This window comes from Psammomys obesus, unplaced genomic scaffold (genome assembly GCF_907164565.1).
Source record: "Psammomys obesus unplaced genomic scaffold, mPsaObe1.curated_primary_1811, whole genome shotgun sequence".
Classification (NCBI taxonomy): domain Eukaryota; kingdom Metazoa; phylum Chordata; class Mammalia; order Rodentia; family Muridae; genus Psammomys; species Psammomys obesus.
In genome coordinates this window covers 4,542,134-4,561,292 of record NW_026596152.1, presented here as the reverse complement: position 1 = coordinate 4,561,292, position 19,159 = coordinate 4,542,134, and the positions used below count along the sequence as shown (strand labels likewise).

General features: G+C 45.6%; 1 protein-coding gene across 1 annotated transcript in view; it reads right to left on the bottom strand.

Moving 5' to 3' along the window:
* Positions 1-19,159, bottom strand: part of Dnah9 (dynein axonemal heavy chain 9) — a 316,088-nt gene that overhangs the window by 65,707 nt on the left and 231,222 nt on the right. The window contains exons 50-53 of the mRNA XM_055594261.1: positions 16,694-17,119; positions 10,887-11,006; positions 7,312-7,500; positions 3,469-3,704 (exon numbers count right to left, since the gene is read on the bottom strand). Of these exons, the coding sequence (XP_055450236.1) occupies positions 3,469-3,704; positions 7,312-7,500; positions 10,887-11,006; positions 16,694-17,119 (971 nt within the window). The remainder of the gene's footprint in view (positions 1-3,468; positions 3,705-7,311; positions 7,501-10,886; positions 11,007-16,693; positions 17,120-19,159) is intronic.

Sequence of the window (19,159 nt, the reverse complement as noted above, 5' to 3'; positions counted from 1 at the left end):
TTTTACACATGTAAAATGAGACGTTCATTATACTTAAGAACAGATTTTTATCTATTTTATGAAAGCAGTAAAATAGCACATGTTGTATCTCGTTAGAACACAATACAAGTTGGTATATGTCACCAGTTAACCCATAAATAGCTGTTTTTAAATCTCGCTTTGGGGGGGTGGCTAGGAAACATACTACTTTATTTATCTCTTTTTAAAGATTTGTTTCATGACCTGTAGGTTGTGCATGCTGTTGTATAAGTGAAGGCCACAAGAAGAGGAATTGGGTCCATTGGTACTGGAGTTCCAGATGGTTTGTGAGCTGGAGGGTGCTAGGAATTGAACTTGGGTTTTTTTGAAGAGCAACAATGGCTCTTAACCACTAAGCTACCTCCCCAGCCTTCCCAAAAACTCTTAAGTGACTTTTACTAAATTGTTTACAAACAAAAGAGGGAATCATTTCAGAAAAACCTTAATGTACAAGAAACTTTGGGGCTGGTGACATGGCTCAGTGGATAAAGGTACCTTCCACGCAGGATGACCATTTGAGTTGGATTCCTGGAACCCACAGAGTGGAAGCAGAGAACGGACTCCTGAAAATTGTCCTCTGATCTACAGTATGTGCCATGGCATAGTCACTCCTAGTCCCGAGTAACTAAATACAAACAAACACAGAAAAAGGACCCCAATTCTTAGGACTGGGACCTTGCTTTCTGTATCTGAGCCGTAGGGAAGGACTCGGGTTCCTTCAGGCTGAGGGTTGCGAGGGTTCCTGGTCTGAGGAGATTATTCTAAACTTCGTGTGGCAGCTCTACCACAGGGCCTCCACTTTGACTACATTTTAAGCAATGCAGATCAAAATTCTCCTAGAAAATGAAGAAATGGTAACAGGTCACCATGAACTGAGCAGGTAACTGTTACCAATATTCTTCTGGGTGACCAGAGGCAAGCTTAGATGAATAATATCTCAGTGTGTGTCTTCACGACATATTACGGACTCCATGAAGGGCTGGACTGTGACTCAGCTGATGGAGCACTGCTTAGCATGTGTGAAGCACTGGCTCTCATCTCCACAACCACATAAACTGGGCATGATGGTTCACGCCTCGCCCTAACAGTAAAGCAGTGGAGAGGAGGAAGATCAGAAGTTCAAGGCTAGCCTGGGCTGTCTAAGACCCTGTCTCAAAATAAACACAGAAGGACATCATGATCACAACAGTCTCCTCCTCTGATGTTATATCAGACACAGCAATAACTGCTCAGAAGGTTCCCAATTCTGAGTGCCTTTCCAGAACATTTCAACACATGCTCAAAAGCTTCTTTCCACACTGACCAGTTTTGAGGGAGTTCAGACTGGACTCTGGTTTGTGTGACTGTGCCCATCCCAGGTGAGGCTGAACGGCTGTACCCGGTGCATGCAGACTCAAGGCAAAAGGAGCCTGCCAGGCAGCGCTGAAAGCCCTCCCACTGCTTTGACTGTTCTTGTACCGTCCCTCCAGCATAGAGGCTTTGCTAGCACAAACGGCCAATTATGCAGGGATTGTCTGCAGATCATCTGGGATACTTTTTACACATGATAGCATCTGCTTGTTTATCATTGTTTGGACTGAAGACAAGGGATTTATATAGTTAAAAAATACAACTTGTCCTATCTTTCCAGACAACTTCAGGACTAGGACACAGATCTGAAAACCAAGCAGAACATAGGTAAGACATATGCCTTCAAACCTGGTCTCTCAGAAAAAGCTCTTCATGGCGCACTCCAAAACCACATAGCCACAGCTTAGGATAGTCTGACTCTCAGACTGGTTCCTTGGCTGTCCTTTGAGGAGCACTGTCCTTCATCACTGTCAGTAGTTTCTGGCCCTCTTACCCTACAGGCACTCTTTTAGGCTAATCCCTTCCCAAAGGGACAATCCAGCAAATTATTCTTTTTCCCCCAGGAGAAGGGAACAGATTCACGGTGGTGCTTGGAGCTTCCACAACTCATCCCTTCCCATCGATTTATTTGCAGCCACCCTGGGGCTAGGGGTCTGTCTTGCTCAGGCCATTTTTCATCTCCAGTGACACAACCTCACCCTGTAACTTCCCATTTATCATCGTCAGTCCCATTTGTGGGCAAGGGCTCTCCTTCTGTGATCTTTTCAGAAAGCCACCTAATAATCTGGTCTAGCCACATTTGTTTTTGCCAGGCAGGACCATGGGGACTCTATTTCGTCCATCCATGGCCCTCGAGCATCATGAGAGTCATGATGTAGAATGGGGAGAAGCTGGTGCTTACTTAGCTACCACTCCAGGCCAAAGATTAGCATCATTCCTGTCTGAGCCCTGCAGAATCCTGTGGGAACTGGCAGCAAAGCCCAAGAGCCCACGAGCCAGGCTTGACAGTGTAAACCTAACCCAGTGACCATGTTGTCCCCCTCCCTCAAAAGCTGGTCCTGACTGCTCCAGGCCTGCCACCAGTGTGCCACCAGGATAGATCTGGCTTAAGGGGGAAAGGACCTATTTTGGCTCATAGGTACAGTCCATCAGGGGAAGTCTGGAGGGAGGAGCTTGAGGCAGCTGATTAACTTGCATTCACAGAACCAAGCCCGAAGGAGCAGAATGCGCATGCTCAGTAAGTGTCTTAGTCAGTGCTCTGTTGCTGTGAAGAGACACCATGACCATGGCAACTCTCACAAAGAGAAACATTTAATTGGGGGTGATTTACAGTTTCAGAGGATTAGTCTATTATCATTATGGTGGGAAGCATGGCAGCACACAGACAGACACGGTGCTAGAGAGGTTCTATATCTAGATAGGCAGCAAGAAGAATGAGTGATATTTGGCCTGGCTTGAGCTTCTGAAGTTTCAAAGTCTACCCTCAGTGACACACATGCTCCAACAAGGTCACACCTACTCCGACAAGGTCATAGATCCTGTAGGGACCATTTTCAAACTACTACAACAGTTTTCGCCTTTATATGCAGTCTGGGTCCCAAGCCTAGGCAATGGTGCCATCCATTTTAAGGTGGGTCTTCCCACTTCAATGAACCCAAATCAAGGGCCAGAAGCTAACACAGTCAAGACAGTTCCCAACAGGCACTCCAGAGGCTTATGGCCTAGGTGATTCTGATACTGTTTGTTTGATAACCAAAAATAATTGTCAAAGAGATCAGAGATGGTGACAATGCATGCCCAGATAGGATGAGAAGGGACAGCATCCTTTTAACTGGCATATAATAATTGTACATCCTTGTGGGGTATAGAGCGATGATTTGATACATGTACACCTTATGCAACGGTCAGGGCAAATACATTTCTGCTTCCTTAAACACTTACCACTTCTTTGTGTTAGGAAACTGAATTCTCTTCCCATGAGACATATAAATTGTGAACTATTGCTATCCTACTGACAGCACCACCAGGGCTTAAGCCCGCTCCTTGCAATGTTTTCTTATACAAAAGGAACAGTGGCGATCCATGTGACCAGCCACTTACCCTTTCTGGCCAAGCTGGGTGACCCGGAGTTCTTCTCCGTATTTGTTCTTGATCCATTTGATGCCTTGCAGCTGGGGGTCGACCATGAGTGGCCAGCGCTCACAGCTGGTGAGGATGGTGGCATTCTCCATGGACATGCGGTCTGCAGGGAGGCCCTGATTCTGCCAGGTGGCCATATCAGCATCATCAGTCAGCATCCTCAAGGGGTCCAAGGTTGGGGTGGTTGGGATGGGAACCTGAGGAAGAGGTGACACTCTGGATGGAAAACTCTGTGTCCATGGAGGAGAACCTACAGTACCTCATTATATAGCATAACCCCTTTAAAAGTAAGACCAGCATCCCCCTGAAGAGAGCTTTCCTGGCTGTGTGAGTATTGCCGAAAGCACGTTGCTAGAGAAACAGCAGAAAAACATCCTGTGACCAGTGCTCTGTTCCGCAGTATTTCATCTAAATCAAATTCCTTCTATAGGTTACTTATGTCTTTAAAAATTATTTATTACATGTGCTTGCATGTGTATGTATGTGGGTGGGTGTGCCCATGATATGGCATGTGTGCCAGAGTATAATTTGGGGGAGTTGGGTCTCTTCCTCTCCACATGGGTCTGCATGACCTAACTTGGGTAGTTGGGCTTGGAGACTGAGCTGTCTTGCCAGCCTGATTATTTCTACCTTAATCTAAAATATACATAACCACGTGGACATTCACTCCTCTGTCATATTTCTCTGTTTCACACATGAGTGTTCTGGTGGCAGAACTAGCCCACACAGACCATGCTATTCTCTCATCAGTTTTACCAGCCTGAAAAGGGCTGGGAAGCTTCCTTTCCCCTATGCCAAGCCAATCTTCCCTCCTCAAGGCTGTTTCCCCATACCCCCACCCCCCACAAGCAAGCATACCTGCTGGAGTTTGCTGGATAGCACCCCCCAGCCCTGAGCACCCCACACACATCACTGAGTGTACTCTCAGGGCTGGAGAATCTTTTCTGTTTTCCTATGTTGCCCTCTCTCAGCTCACCTAATTCTTCTATAAACAATCTTTTTCATTGACTTACAGACTTGTAAAATGAGGTAGAATTTACACAATGTAAAATGAACTATTGTAAGGTGTACAGTTGGGGGGGGCAGCACACACACAGGGCTATGCATTCTCAGCTCGATCTAGATCTAGTCACCCCCAGGGATTTTCATGGCCCCAAAGGAAGAATCATGCTCATTAAACAATCCCTCCCTGTGTCTCTCTACTACAAGCTCCTGGCAATTACTAATATGCTTTCTGTCTCTATAGATTTTCTTATTTTGGATATTTAATAAAAATGGAATCCTACAAGATGTGACCTTTTGTGTCTGGCCACTTCCATTTAGTATAATGAATTTGAGGTTTAGACTTACACCCTTTCAACTCTTTGAGCCAACTGTCTTTGCAGTTTGCTTTTCCTAGGTTCCTCAGGAAAACTATTTGAACCATCTCCTTTTCAGTCAGGCATGTTGAAATGGCAGCCCTTTGGCCACATGATCCTCAGGATAGCTGTAATGCAGTCTTACAAAAAATCAACTTACTTAAAACATTATGACATTTTTGGGAGGCTTTTTTTTTCTTTTGGCACCCCAATTACATGGTTCTAGAGTCTGAAGTTTTTAAGTGAGAACATCATGCCACAATGTCAAAGGTTAAACAAGTTTAAATGAAGGAAACAGATGGCCCGTGCTATAGCATCAAGCAATCTCTCTCTCTCCCTCTGTCCAACATCTTTACTATGTTGCTCATGCTGACCTTAAACCCGTGGTCCTCTCAGCTCAGCCCCCTAACTGCTGTAATTACATATATGTTACATATACATGACACTATGCCTAGCTTAAAACACATTTCTGTTTTAAGCCCTGTGGATAAGAATACCACAGGGCTGATTTCTCCTGAGAAGCTTGATGTAGCCAGGTGGAGGCAGGAGGATTGTGAGATTGAAGTAGGCCTGAGGGGAGAGGGAAAAGAAATGTGTTTTTGCCATGCTCTCTTTGTAATTCTGTGAATAAAGCATTATTCCAGGATTCATAGACTTTACCAAACTGCTTGCTGTGATTCAAATGTGTTCCTCCAAATGTAGGTGTTGAAACCTTAATCCCCAGTAAGTAGGTTCTGTGGCCCTGTAAATGGCTCCCATTGATATCACGGGAGTGAATTAGTTCCTGTGACAATGGGTCACAGATGTGAGTTTGGTTCCATCTTTCTCTCTTGCTCTTCTGCCTTCTGGCACGGGATGTCAAAGTGCTGAGGTCTGCAGCAGACTCACCGGACTGCAGCATCATGAGCCAAGTAAACATCAGCTCCTTATTGATTGCCTGCTCCCCAGCACGCTGCTATAGTGTTCACCAAAGGAGTCCATGGCACAATATGCTTATGAATCTCAAACCAGCCCCAACCCCCATGCTCCTAAGAGCCACTCGCTTTCTCTCAGCTGATGGTTCTCCCACCAGTTTCCTTCCTCCACAAGTGCTCAAGATGAATGAAATCATAGCTAAACTAGTAACATTAGCTCAAAGAATTAACACAGCCAGCGCCGCTAGCCACTGCTAAACTAGCAACTGTGCAATTGCCAGGTCTGGACGCACATTTTAAACTAGTCCATCAAATTCATCAAGTGGGCAGAATTTTGTGAGCTGGCCTGGGAAAACTTAGCCATCATTATACACAAAATGGGTTTTGCATTCTAGAGATGTAGTTATGAATGGTGTTTGTAATATGCCTCGGGGTGCAAGTGAAAATTGTGCTCACTCTTCCTGCCACAGAAGTCCACTGGACTATGAATGTGTTGAAGCCGTCCTGGTCTGAGATGTCTTTGTATTCCATGGATATGGCATGTGGGATACCCTGAATTCTTCATTAGTGTTTGGGAATTGATAAGGCTGAGCAATAAGAATGTGCCAAGGGAAGGTTGGGGTCTAGGCAAGGCTTAGAATCTCTTTTATTCAGCACCCAGCATCCAGCACCCCCATTCTATTACTTTGAGACACGGAGGGAGGGTCTGGGAATGATTACATGGAGACAGCAGGCTGCATGGCCCATGCATGGTAGAGCACCTGAGCATTGGTGGGCACACTTGCTTTCCTAGCTGTGTTGCTAAGCCATGGGTACAAACTGTGTGGTTTTGGAACCCAACGCACAGTTGTCTGGTTCCCCACTGCTCCCCTGACGCCCTGAAGCTCAGAGGTCTTTTGGTAACTCCCAGGCTTTACCATTTTGAGGCAAGCACCAGGAGACAAGAGTCCTCCAAAGAACCAGAGCAGGATGACTTGATTAAGAGACATGACTCCAGGTGGAACACAGTGCCTGGTAGTATAGAGGATATGAGCTTGTGTGGCCCATTCCTGATGCTCAGGTTGGAGTGGCAGTGTATTCGGGTTAGTATGGCCATATGATCTCAGTAGTACACACAGGCTGATAGGAGAAATTCAGGCCATACTGTTAGGCCGGACCTTCTGGGACAAAGGCAAGGTGGCCTGGGCCAAGAGTTCCCTGACCTTCTCTTCTGAAGAGGGGCTCTCACCTTCAAAAGCCAATGCAAAACACTGGACAAAGCCAGCTCCTAGTTCCAGATTTCAGAGTGGCCACTGGACCTAAGCCCACCTACAAGGCCCTAAACCATAATGCTACTAACTCATATCATGTCACAACTCCCTTCACTCCTCTTTAAGAAGCCCCTACCCCAGCCCAGCCTTGTGACTTTTCTGACCCACTCCTGTGAGGGCAGCCTGAGTGCTACCCCAAGAAACCTGTCTTTTTTTTTTTTTTCTATAAATTCAGCTCAATTTTATTTATTACATGGACGGAGAAGCCAATAACATACGTACTTTCAGTTGGCTCAGGTAGGGTTTCCAGGTCCCATCCATGAGGCTCTTTCGGTACTTTTTGGTGAAGAAGCCCAAGTAGGAAATGAAAGCTGTGGTGAGCAGGATGTCTCCGCACAATGTCCTTTCCTGCTGTTTGAAGTTCTGCACAGCCTCTGCCCACCTTATGTTTTCAGAAGCGAGTCCTCCAACCTATCAATAAAAGAGGGCAGAAATGGGAGGGAAGCATCAGACAGAGCCCCCAGAGCTGTGTATTCAGCCAAGGAGGTCACACACCGTATGTCCACGCCAGGAAGTCTCAGGAAATCATTGCACATCCAGCCCTTCCCATCAGCCGTGTCCCGGCTTCAGGTGACACAGCAGGACACAACACAGTAGGCTGTGGAACGGGAACAGGTTCTGAGTGCAGGCTGCCGGGCTCTGCCCTTTCTATACCAATTCCATGGGAAGATGTGAGGACCCAATATGCTCATACACATTACCACTCAGCATAGTGCCTGGTCTGCAAGACATCATAGAAAATTAGGCCTTCCTTCTTTCTCTTTCCTGAATGTTGGAGGTGTGAAAATAAAATCAAGTCCTTGTGCCTTATACAATTTCCCAGTGGGTGGGAAGATAGAGGTGAATCCAGGCAGTGATAGAAGGTGTGTACACACTCGTGTGTACAAAGTGCCAGAGACTGCAGGACACATCTAAAATGGCCTGGCTCATGTTTGGAAGATACCTCTCTTCTTGGGAGGAAAATATCATACACTGTCAGAGCTGGCAGAGCCAAAGGGATTTGCCCACCCACCACGGCACTGTCCCATTCTCAGACTAGAAGTTTCTCTTCCAGACTCCCTGTTGGTGGCGGAGACAGATGCGGCTTCAGTGTTTGTACAGCCAGCCCCGCAGCCTCCCATGAGAATGTGTGTGAAGAAGTCCCCAGGTGATGTAGAAGGCTGTGCTGACTTTTGGAAGCCAAATAAGAAGCTAGATGGGAGGCGGGCCAGCTAGATCTGGCTGATTTCTTGCTGTGGGGTGCCATCTCTAAACCAAATTGTTTGGTGAAACTGATCATCTCAAGGCTACACAGCAGCCTGACCCCCCCATTACTGTGGAAATACATTTTTCTGCCAGACCTTGCATCCGAGCTGATAATGTGCTTCTAGATTGTTTTGGTCTATGTATTCAACCTGCTATTCTACTATGTGCTCAGCCTGTTTAACCCTAGCTCTCCTTTATGAGAACAATGTAACCAACCTTACCACAGGCTGCCCTTCCCGTGTAATCAGCTTTTACAACCAAAGATAATGTATAGCTTTAATCTTGAATTACGTACTTCCATGCGTGTGTGTGTATGCTGTGGTAATGTTTCACTGAAAGCAGCCAACAGATTGATAGCTACCTTAAATATCCCCTAAATATTGGGAGCAACAAGTGGATGTTAGTTGGTAATATCTGTGAAGTTTTAAGAGCTGTTCTGCGGTCAGGAAAGTAACCTCTTCCCTATAAAATTCTGTTAAAGATTTCTGTTGAAAAAGATTCCCCACCCATTTCCCCTACCATTGATTTCTGTTCTGTTCAATAAAGAACAAAGTCCTTTGTTAGGGACAGACAACAGGTTAGATAAATACAACAGCCAGCCTCAGAACCACAGACAGGGAAGGAAGTGAGATATCATGCTCATGCTCATTCTTGGTCTAAACTTGGTCTAAAGCTTCCAAGAGGAACCTTTCTATGTCTTAGTTCTGTTTTCTAGTCTTAACACATCAGCGCACATAGCAACTGACACACATGTGAACTGACACCGTCACTAAGCCACGGCTCAATTCAATGGTGGCTTTCAGTGGCGGCTCCAACACACGGCTCCTTAAATTCTAAGAAATGTGGCTGTAGCTGGAACCAGTGCACATATTTCTCTCCTTTGGTGTGGGTGATGCTGCAAAGACTCTGGGCTAAAGAGAAATCACACTCAGTAGAAGCTGCTTTCCAGTCTTCCACACTGGATGTGATAGAAACACAAGCTACAAGGAATTTTAAAAGGCCACAGATTCTCTAACCTCTCATCAAAGTCAAACATGGTGGCTTACATACGTAATTCCAAGACCCTGAAAGCCGAGGCAGGATGATTGTGAGTTTGCAACCAGCCTAGACTACAGAGCCTATCTCAACAGAACAAAACAGACACAAGCAAAAATCAATAATTGTCGTCTCCATGTACTTTATTATGGGTTATGGGCATGGGAGTACCTAATTTAAGATTAAAGTTATGCATTAGCTTATGTTGTAAAAGCTGATTACATGGGAAGGACAAAGCATAGTAAGGTTGTTTATAGTGTTCTCATAAAGGCAGGTTAGAGTTAAATAGGCTGAGAGCACAGTAGGACAGCAGGGTGTCTATTTCAAAAGTAGTAGTTGTCTACCTACCTGCTCTTGAATTTGTAACTATTTTGATGGGCTGAGGCAGAAGTGACTGACAGTGTGCTAGGCTGTGGTCCCAGGTTTTACGAGAGTGACATATTCTACTCCTTATCTCTCGGATCACTCACTTGTAGAGTCACTCGCTTGTGCTTGGGACAGCATGCACTTTAGTAGTGTCTTCCGAGATGTTCCATCCTATCTATGATGACTCTACTAGAGAGATTTCACATAGACGGAGCGAGGCCCTTATGGGTCCACCCTACTAGCCTACCAGGCGAGGGAAGCCATTCTGGACTGTCCAACCCAGCCCAGCCCAGCCCCAGGACTGAATAACACTGAATTCCTCAGGCATAGTGACAACACAGCATGCTAAATTCTACCCAAATCCCTTGTGACACAAAATTGTAAAATATTGTAGAGTGGTTACTGTGGTATCTTCCCCCCCCCCCCAAAAAAAAAAAAAAAAAACAGTTTCTATGAAACAAGAAGGGAGTATCATTAACTTGAATCTTATAAACATAGTGGGTACTGTGAAGGCCTCCAACACTGAGCAAACAGATTGAGGAGTCATGAAACACCACTTAACCCTATTAGTATAGTCCCCTGGTCCCAACCCCACCAATACTGGCTCTCTCCTGCACCAATCAAGGATTACATAGATACAGTTGTCCCTTGGATAATTTGGGGGGATAATTTGTTACATAGCGACAGATACCCTAAAAATAAACACCTTTGCCCTGACGTTTAGCATTGATTTCTCAGGAGGGCCAGAGCCTGCCCATATCTCCCCCTTATTTCCCTATGTGTGCGTACAGTGGGGCATGAGAAAGGTCACATTCACATATGCTCAGGGCCAGTCATTCCTTTCTGCTTCTCTGTCTCCAATCTTGCACCTTAGGATCAAATACTACACAGATAAGAACTTTAGAATCTGCCCATAAGATGCTAGCTCTGCTGGCCCATGCCAGGAAGCATGGCCACACCTGCACCAGCTGCCCAGAAGAGTCAGCTTCTCCTCTGCCTATGAAATCAGCTTTGAACAGAGAAGACTGACCCACATTTCTCCGGTCATGTCCTCGCATCTCCCAAAGGGGAGTCAGAGTTGCACGGCACTGAGCTCATCTGTTCCCACCTCTGGGGCACTTGACAAGTGCTGCTGATGTAATCAGACTCACCAGGCGGTTTGCAAGGGAGATGGTTCCGGTAGTCTCTTCAGCCTCTTGCTGACACTTGAGTTTCTCTGCTGTTGCTTTCTCAAACTTGGCAGTGAGCTTCGCCAGGTTTTCATTAAGGCGCTGTTGAGGAAGGAACACACAGTTGGTCGGTAATTCCAAGCCACCTTTAAAGCTTCTGAGAAAAAGCTTCAGGAGAAGAGGACTCTGAAGGAAATGCTGGGCAGGGGAAGGCTAAGAGACCAAGAGCAGCAAGGAAGGAGGAGGAAAGGAAGCCAAGTGAGGCTTGATTTCAGGCAGTGTCCCAGGGTCAATCTCAGCTTTTTCCTGCAGGAAGAGCATGAGATGGAAGCCCAGAGATGTCTAACCACAGCTCTGGCTTTCGTAAAGGCAATGAGGCGAGATGGGGTTAGAGCTGAGGAGAAGGATATAAGTTCCCCCCCCTTGTGTTGGGGGGAAGGGTTTCAGCAAGTCTGCAGAGCACAGATGTTGCTGTTGGAGGCAAAAGCACATCAAAGCTGGAAAGACTAGAACATGGCAGCAGGTCCAGGGTAGACTTGGGAGAGTCACCTACTAGATGTCCTGCACTGGGAGGAGGCTGGGCTGTCCACCTTCTGCAGAAACTTTTACTTAGGCCTCATCTATTTTACCCCATCATCAGAAAGGGTAGGATGTTTTAAAGAAAGGCATAGCTTCAATTTAAAAAAAAAATGAATTTATCAAGAATGAAGAGTGGAAACATGACACTTGTCCCTTTAGAGTGTACATTCACAAAGCTGAAGACACCTGGGACACACAGCAAATAGTTCTGCAGACATCCTGTATGTATGTGTGTGTGTGTGTGTGTGTGTGTGTGTGTGTGTGTGTGTGCAGTGTCAGTGCAGTAACTGAAGTCAAGGCTGCTTCGTGGGCCCTTGCTGAGGTGTAAGATAAACAGATGGTTTCTGAGCTTACACAACAACACCCTTTAGAAAGCAGCAGGCAAGGCATAGGTTAATAACAGCAGACTGAGCACACCCATCGCCTCCTCGTCTTCCCAGCTATCGCTAAAGTCATTGGGAAGCAATTACAAGTGGCATAAGCTCCGTGCACTCTGTGAATCAGTGGGCAGTACTCAGGAGTGAGGAGTCCAGTAGGAGGATGGAAGACTGTGCCAATGGAGGTGTGTGGTGGCTGGAGGAGGGCAGAGGAGGCTGTGGCTTCCACAGGTCACCAGGGAAGTTTCTATCTGCAGAGCCTCCCAGAAACTGGTGATTTTGGAAGAGTGTGACAGGGTGGTTGGCAAAAAGGAAGCTAGTAATACCCCAAAAAGTATCTCTGTCCTTATGCAGAATGCAGCATCACCATGAAAGAGAGACTCCAGTAGCTAGGATGCATCGAGCATAGCTCATCTGATCTCAGAAATGAATCCTATCAGTCAGACCTGCCTTTATCTGCAGAGATAATACCAGCCTTTAAAAAGCCGATTTTTAAGTTGACATTTTCTTACTCACGTAAAGTATATTGTGATCATATTTATCCTACCTATAATCTCATATTTTCCTCCTGTTTCCGCTAACCCCCCTCTTCCCTCCTAACCCTGCTCCAGCTTCCATGTCTTTGTAGGTTTCCTTAGGAGATCACAGCTGCTGTGTGCTCATTACTGTAGTGGCAATGGCATCTTCTTAGCTTCTTCTAAGACACAACAGACAGAGATGTGAGCAAAAAACCTAGATAAGATAGACAAGAGGAAAGCATGGCCTGAGGAAAAGACAGGACTCTCAGTAGCAACAAGAACAGCACGAAAGGCCTCGTGACCAGTTCGGAGAGGTTCAAGATGGTTCAGCTATACAGTGAGAACAGGACTTTACTAACTGGAGGAGAGAACAAAACTGATATTGGGAATCACCATCAGTTTATTGTTAATGTAAACAAACAGTACAGGTAATAAAGAAGAACTTAGAAACTATGCAAAGCTTCAGAAATCTCCCTGAAAGCCCAAGAGAAGAAACAGTGACAAAGGTGAGGAAAAACAGAGGACAAAACAAGTTCAACATCCAATCTCTGTGTATTACAGAAGGTAAGATTACAAAGAAAATATAAGAGAGATTGCCAAAGAAGAAAACAGTAACATGTGAGAGCTAAGGACAGTAGGTCTCCCTGTGTCATCGTGAATAATATAGAAGAACAGGGTATTAGACACAGGTGATGTGAAAACAGGCGACATCAAAAAGAGGGAGTTGAATTTGTGGTGGGAGGGTTAAAGTGGATATGGAAGTTGGACAGGAAAGACAAGAGGGTGGGGTAGGGCTTATCTTAAACTAAGGAGGTGTGAAAAGGTAATATGGAAACTGACTATACTATAAGTTTATTTAATATGTAACTAAAAGAGCTTGAAAGGAGATACCCTGCATTGTGTGGGTAATGATCCTCTCAGGAACCACTGATTATTAAGTAAAAATCCAAGTGCCAAGGCATAGGAGGCCTTGTAAGAGCCACTAGCTCAGGGAGGCCCCAGGGGCCATCCAAAGCAATGCAGGCTCTTGCCATTCCTCTTGACTGGATTCTAAAACAGAACTATATGGTACAACCCTATTTCCACAAAGCTTGATTGTAGGATAAAGACCATCAAGCTGGACTGACCTGAAGGCTTCCTCCTCGCTGGCCAGCCTTCACAGTTCTGGAAGGTGCCAAGCTGGCTGCCGGGAGGGAAAAGTCATAGCTACCCTTACCCAGCTGTGAATCCTTCAAAGGACAACCTGCCGGACAAAATGTGCCCCCTGGTACACCAGTGACAAGGCTGCTACGGGGGGCGAACAGTGAACTTTTGATGGGATTTGAGGCTTACTCCACAGGAGAAAATCCTGGCCCAAGAGGAGGTCATGGGCTCTGGCTCCGGGTCAGGAAATCTACTGCTGTTGTCTTGCTAAATGGATATGTTGTTAAATGATCTAAATATTTATGTTTGTATCCATGGATTATGTTGCTGTCAAGCTTGGTCAGAGAAGGTTTTTGTGTGTGTGTGTGTGTGTGTGTGTGAGGGAGGTGGTGGTCAACAAGGAGATTCCTCACTGGTCAAAGCACTGAATGTTAAGTGACTGTTAAGTATTAAGCCCTAAAAGGGATACTGATAGCATTTCCTCTGGGGCTCAGGTAACATTGCAGAAGTGGTGTGTGTGTGTGTACATATCTGAAAGTGTGTGGGAAAAGAGGCTGTAGTGACCTCAGCAGCACCTGGAGAGGCATCCTGTCAGCCCAGGTGGGCCACCCTGAAAAGGATGGGTGATGTCTCTTTTGCTTTGATTCAGTAAAGTGACCAGTCGTGTTTTGGGGATGTTATTAGGTGCATGTATAATCACAGGAAGGAGAGGAGGTGGTTAAAAGCAGAACATATTTTGGCAGAAAAAGAATGCTTGCTATGGTAGCCAAGTGCTCGGTACATATTCTTTTTGCATTCCCAGGTTGAATGGGCCCATCATGTGAATTTGGCTACTGGAAAGGTATAAACATTTAAAAAACATCCCCTCTGTACCAAATGTTCTTTTAGTTAAAATAACTTGAGTAAAAAATCTTTAAAAATTCAGTTCTTTGCACTTTTCTGGAAGACACGGAACAATAGGAAGGTTACCAGGAAGATTTCCATCCCCAAAAAGCTGCAATGGGGATGGTGAGGTGTTTGGTACTTGCAGCAGAATCGTTTTAAGGAAATGGTCGATGAACACCGGGTTTATAAAGCAGGAGTTTAGAGGAGATTAATTTCTTCACTAAGTTATTATTGTTATTGATTAAGATGCTAGGGATTGAGCACCGGGCCTAAAATATTACTGTCGAGCTACATCCCAGTCTCATGTTTTTGTATTACCCAGAAAGACTGGCTGCAATGGCCTTCCGCCTAGAGCTTTCATGTGCAGGTTCTCACCAGACCATCAGTGGAGGTGGTAGCACATGTGCACTCCCAATTCTCAGCGTGCAAAAGCTGCCTTACCATCCCCACACCCCTGCAGCAGGAGTCTGACTTGCTTGGAATGCATGTGGAGGGACCAGAGGTCCAGAACGTCGTCCAGCTGCACTCCAGTGTGCCAGCAACCGAACTGGCACCTGTGTGCCTGTGACTGGATGTGCACAGTGACTGACAGCGCAGGAAGCAAGGTGGGGGAGGGGTGAGCAGCAACAGCGATGATCATGGTCCCCCAGGCCCTTCTTGCTGTTCTCTTTGTCACAGGCTGCCTCTGTCTCATGCTCCACACATGGCTGCCTTCTGTCCTCAGGGCAATCCCATGAGGCAGGTACTAGTATTCTGTCTACTTTCCTTCAGGGAGCTGAAGTTTGGGCGCCCTGAAGGCCTGTGAGTGAACATTACCGCTGAGACTGAGCCAAGGTCTGTTGAGATGTGCAGATGATTTATTCATTTAATTTTTTTTTTTCACGGAATATATTTTGATTACATTCTTTCACCTCCCCTAACTCCTCCCAGGTTCTCTTTACTTCCCTACCCAGGTCAACTTCTTTCTCTCTCATTCGCTTGAAAAAAAAAAAGCAAAGCACGAAAAACAAAAGCAAACAAGACAAGATGAAACAAAACAGAAATCAGTAGGATAAAGAAGAGCAGAAAAAAATTACAAAGTGGACAAAAACCCCAAAACATGGGGTTCATTTTCTGCTGACCAACTATTCCTGGGCTTTCTGCCTGCCGTGGAGTGCAGCTGTCATACCTAGAGACACTCCAGTAGAGAAAACTCATTTTCCTTTTCCCAGAAGGTAACCACTGAGAATAGCTTCTTGGTGAGGGGTGGGACCCTGTGGAGGCACATAGATATTTAAATTATGCGACCTCAAGCCTTCTGATTGCCACCTCTCACTTCGCTAATTTTTAATCTTCGTTTTTGGCTGAGGTTCGAGCCCAGGACATCATATGTACACGGCAAGAGCTCTACCAAGCTGCCTATGCTCTCCCCAGCCTAGTCGTATTCATTACAATAATGAAAGTGAAATTCAAGGGCAATCCTCTCTCTAGGAGGTGTAAGATCACAACAAGATTACAACAACCCCCCACACCTGAGTGACAAAACAGGTTTAATGACATAAGGTGTTTACAAATGCTCAGAAGCTTCAGGTGGAGCAAGGACCATTCTATCCCACAACATACTATTTATTCACACTGATTTACTTAATTTAATCTTGCTGTGTGGCTCAGGCGAGCCTCAAACTCATGCTCCCCTTGCTTCAGCCTCCTGAGTGCTGGCACTACAGGCTTGTGTCATCATGAGTTATTTTTAAAAACTTCCCTAAAACACTGAAGATCTCACATATCACGCCCACATCTTCACATTGCAGAGAAAGTAAGGCAGCCTGACAATTGGCCAGAACTGGAAATGGGTAGAAAAGGTGAAGTTACGTCAGTTCCAGCCTACATTTCAAGGGAGAACAACACCTCAAAACCTTAACCTTTCATTCCTCATTATCAAAAGTGCAACAACATTTAGTTCATATTTGGCTGATGAGGGAGCAGCTGAGAATACTTTTACTCTTAGTCTGCTATGTCTGCTATGCATTTCTGGGGCTCTTCTTTCCTCATAGGAGAGCAATCCCTCTCCCCCCTTTTTTTTTGGCCCAGACCAAAGAACCAATTGCCTGGTGGGTTTTTCTTGTTGGGCCTATATGTGTTAGAGAAAGAAACATAAAAAGTTGTCCCTGTTGAAAAGGGACAGAAAGTTGCATGAACATTTGGTTTCTCCTTAGGTGTTCTATCGTTAGGCTCTGGCAGTGGCCAGAGGGTGCTGTGTGTTTTATAGGACAGCTGTGTAGGGCAGGAGAGTTCTAGGTTCACTTACAGTGATCTTGGCTTTGATGGCTGCCAGCTTTTCCTGGGCAGCTGTGAGGTCTGAGGTGGCTTTGTTCAGAGCTTGACGCTTTGGTTCTACATCACAGAAGACCTCGTAGAACTTCACAATGTTCATGACCCAAGAGCAGAGGCCCGCAGCTGCATAGGACTTGGTGGCCACAAACTCTGGGTTGAATGTAGGATCTTGCAGATATGGTCTGATGGCTTTGAGGCAATTCTCATGAATGTTCTCCTTGTCAAAGTGGATCAGAGAATCCAGGAAGCTGTCTACCTTCGCCATGGTGATCTTGGCAGCCTTCCAGCTGCGGTCCTTGGGCACCTTGCCCCCTGGGGCCATGAGGACCATCACTGCAGCACTGACATTGCTGACAGCCAAAGGTGGAGAACCAAATGACTTCAGCTCTGTCAGGTTAGTCTGAGAAGAGAGGAGGAGGTTGTTAGAAGAAAATGGATGAGTTCTCTTTGTCCTGGTCTGCTAATGGAGTTAGGCTGTGGAGTGATCAATCTGAAAGGGCTGCTTTGAAGCCTGCAAGCAGTCCTCTGAATTTTAAATATCATGACTCATCAAAAGGAAAGCAGAGTGACTCCCCAGTGGCTGCAGACTTCCCTGAATGGTTACCCGAGACTCAGCCATGTCCTTTCAGCACTAAGTGACTTACAGCCCATTAAAAACACACCATTATTTCACATCTAGCTGGGAAATAAAAGGATGCCAATATACTCTGAAACATGCAGCATGACATGAATAAAATATAAGGTTATTATAAATTAATTTCCATCTTGGATTGAAGAGAATAGCACTGAAACTCAACTAATTTTTTTTTCCTTTTAATTAAACTGCTTTCTTCCCTGAGCTCATTCTAAATACACTTGACTGTCCTGAAACTACAGTGGCATTTTTGCCAAGAAATAATTCGGACAGAAAACCAGGAGTGGCTTGAGAATCAGCTGCCTCTGGCTGGTCTCAGGTATGCCCTTTGCTGCAGAAAGTTGTTGACTTTGACTTTAAACTCCCCAGCCCTCAGTGTCCCCACCTGTAACCCAGGAGTGTTGACTCTGAACCTTGGGCTTCTCAGGCCTCAGCCCCCATCTGTAAACTGAAACCAGAACATCACTAATCTGGACATGAGATTGTGGCTGCAGAGATGATCATAGAAGTAGATTGAAGGCAAGCTGTGACAGTCACTGAGAGAGACCAGAAAGCCTGCTTTTACAAGGGTGATTTTAAACGTGGGGTAGGATCTTGTTTCAGAGTTTAAGACCTTCTGCAAATGAATGTGAACTGCGCTTGAGCCTGGAAACCCACAGTGGTGGGATCAGTGTATTACCTGAAATAAATAGAGGTAAGGTGAAGCACACGCTCCATTTTAGATTAGAAAAAAAATTAAATTGAAATAGAATTATCTCACTTCTGCCTTTCCCTTCCTTCCTCCAGCCTCTTCAGTTTCCTTCCCTTGAGCCCACCCACAACGTCCCCTTAAGTTGATAGCCTCCTCTTCTTTGAGTATATTTGGTCGGCATATGTACATAAAGATACATAAACAGAAAATGCCTAAGAGGCCCCTTATTGGTTGTCTAGTCCAGAGTGGTCAGCCTTGAGACTGACAAACACCAAAAATGTCCTCAACAGGTTACATTCACTCTTGAACTCTTGTCACATTTGATCACAGCACTGTCAGGGCCGGGAGTGAAGAGCAGCGCCGAAACAAGTGAGTGTTAGCACAGGTAGGGATGAGGGCATGACAGAGGGCACAGTAAGGAAACACAAACTGGAACAAGAATCTCCACCTTCTAAACTAGTAAATCAGGCACAGCCAGTGGATGGAATTGATAGAAACCATGTATAAAGATACAGGAGGCTCGTAACCCAGCTCTTGCACTGTTATGATTTCAATGGAACTCTTTTCAACCCTTTCCATAACCGCAGATCTCTACAAACCAATGGAAGTTGTACTGGTCTAAGAGACAGAAATCCCACTGAAGTTGAGATGGGCTTTCTTTTATGGATCATTTACCTAGAAAGAGTGGGCTATGGGGCAGAGGGAAACAGCAGCACATGCTGAGTGTCCATAGGGAACTCTGGCCCTTCTTTTACTTCTAGGTCATCCTGTGGGCCTTTTTTTTTTTCATACTGGTTTTTCTCATGTTGCAAGACACTTGGACCAGCTCTCTGCCCCTGGGACTCTTTCCCTCTTTCTCTACTTTTAAATCACAGTTGCTTCCTGCTGTGATTTGGAAGATGTTTCTGAAAGTACAAAGCTTGCTTCCAAAGGTAGTATTATTTATTATAAGGTGCTTTGGCAAAGGAGTCTACTGGGAGGTTCCTGGTTTAATGAGGGGAGTGGCTTCCAAGAGGCTTGTTTTTCCAGTCTTCCCAGCTGGAGGTGTGAACACTAGCTCCTACATTGGTGTACCACCCTTGACAGAGAACTGATCTTGGTCTTGAGCCACCAGA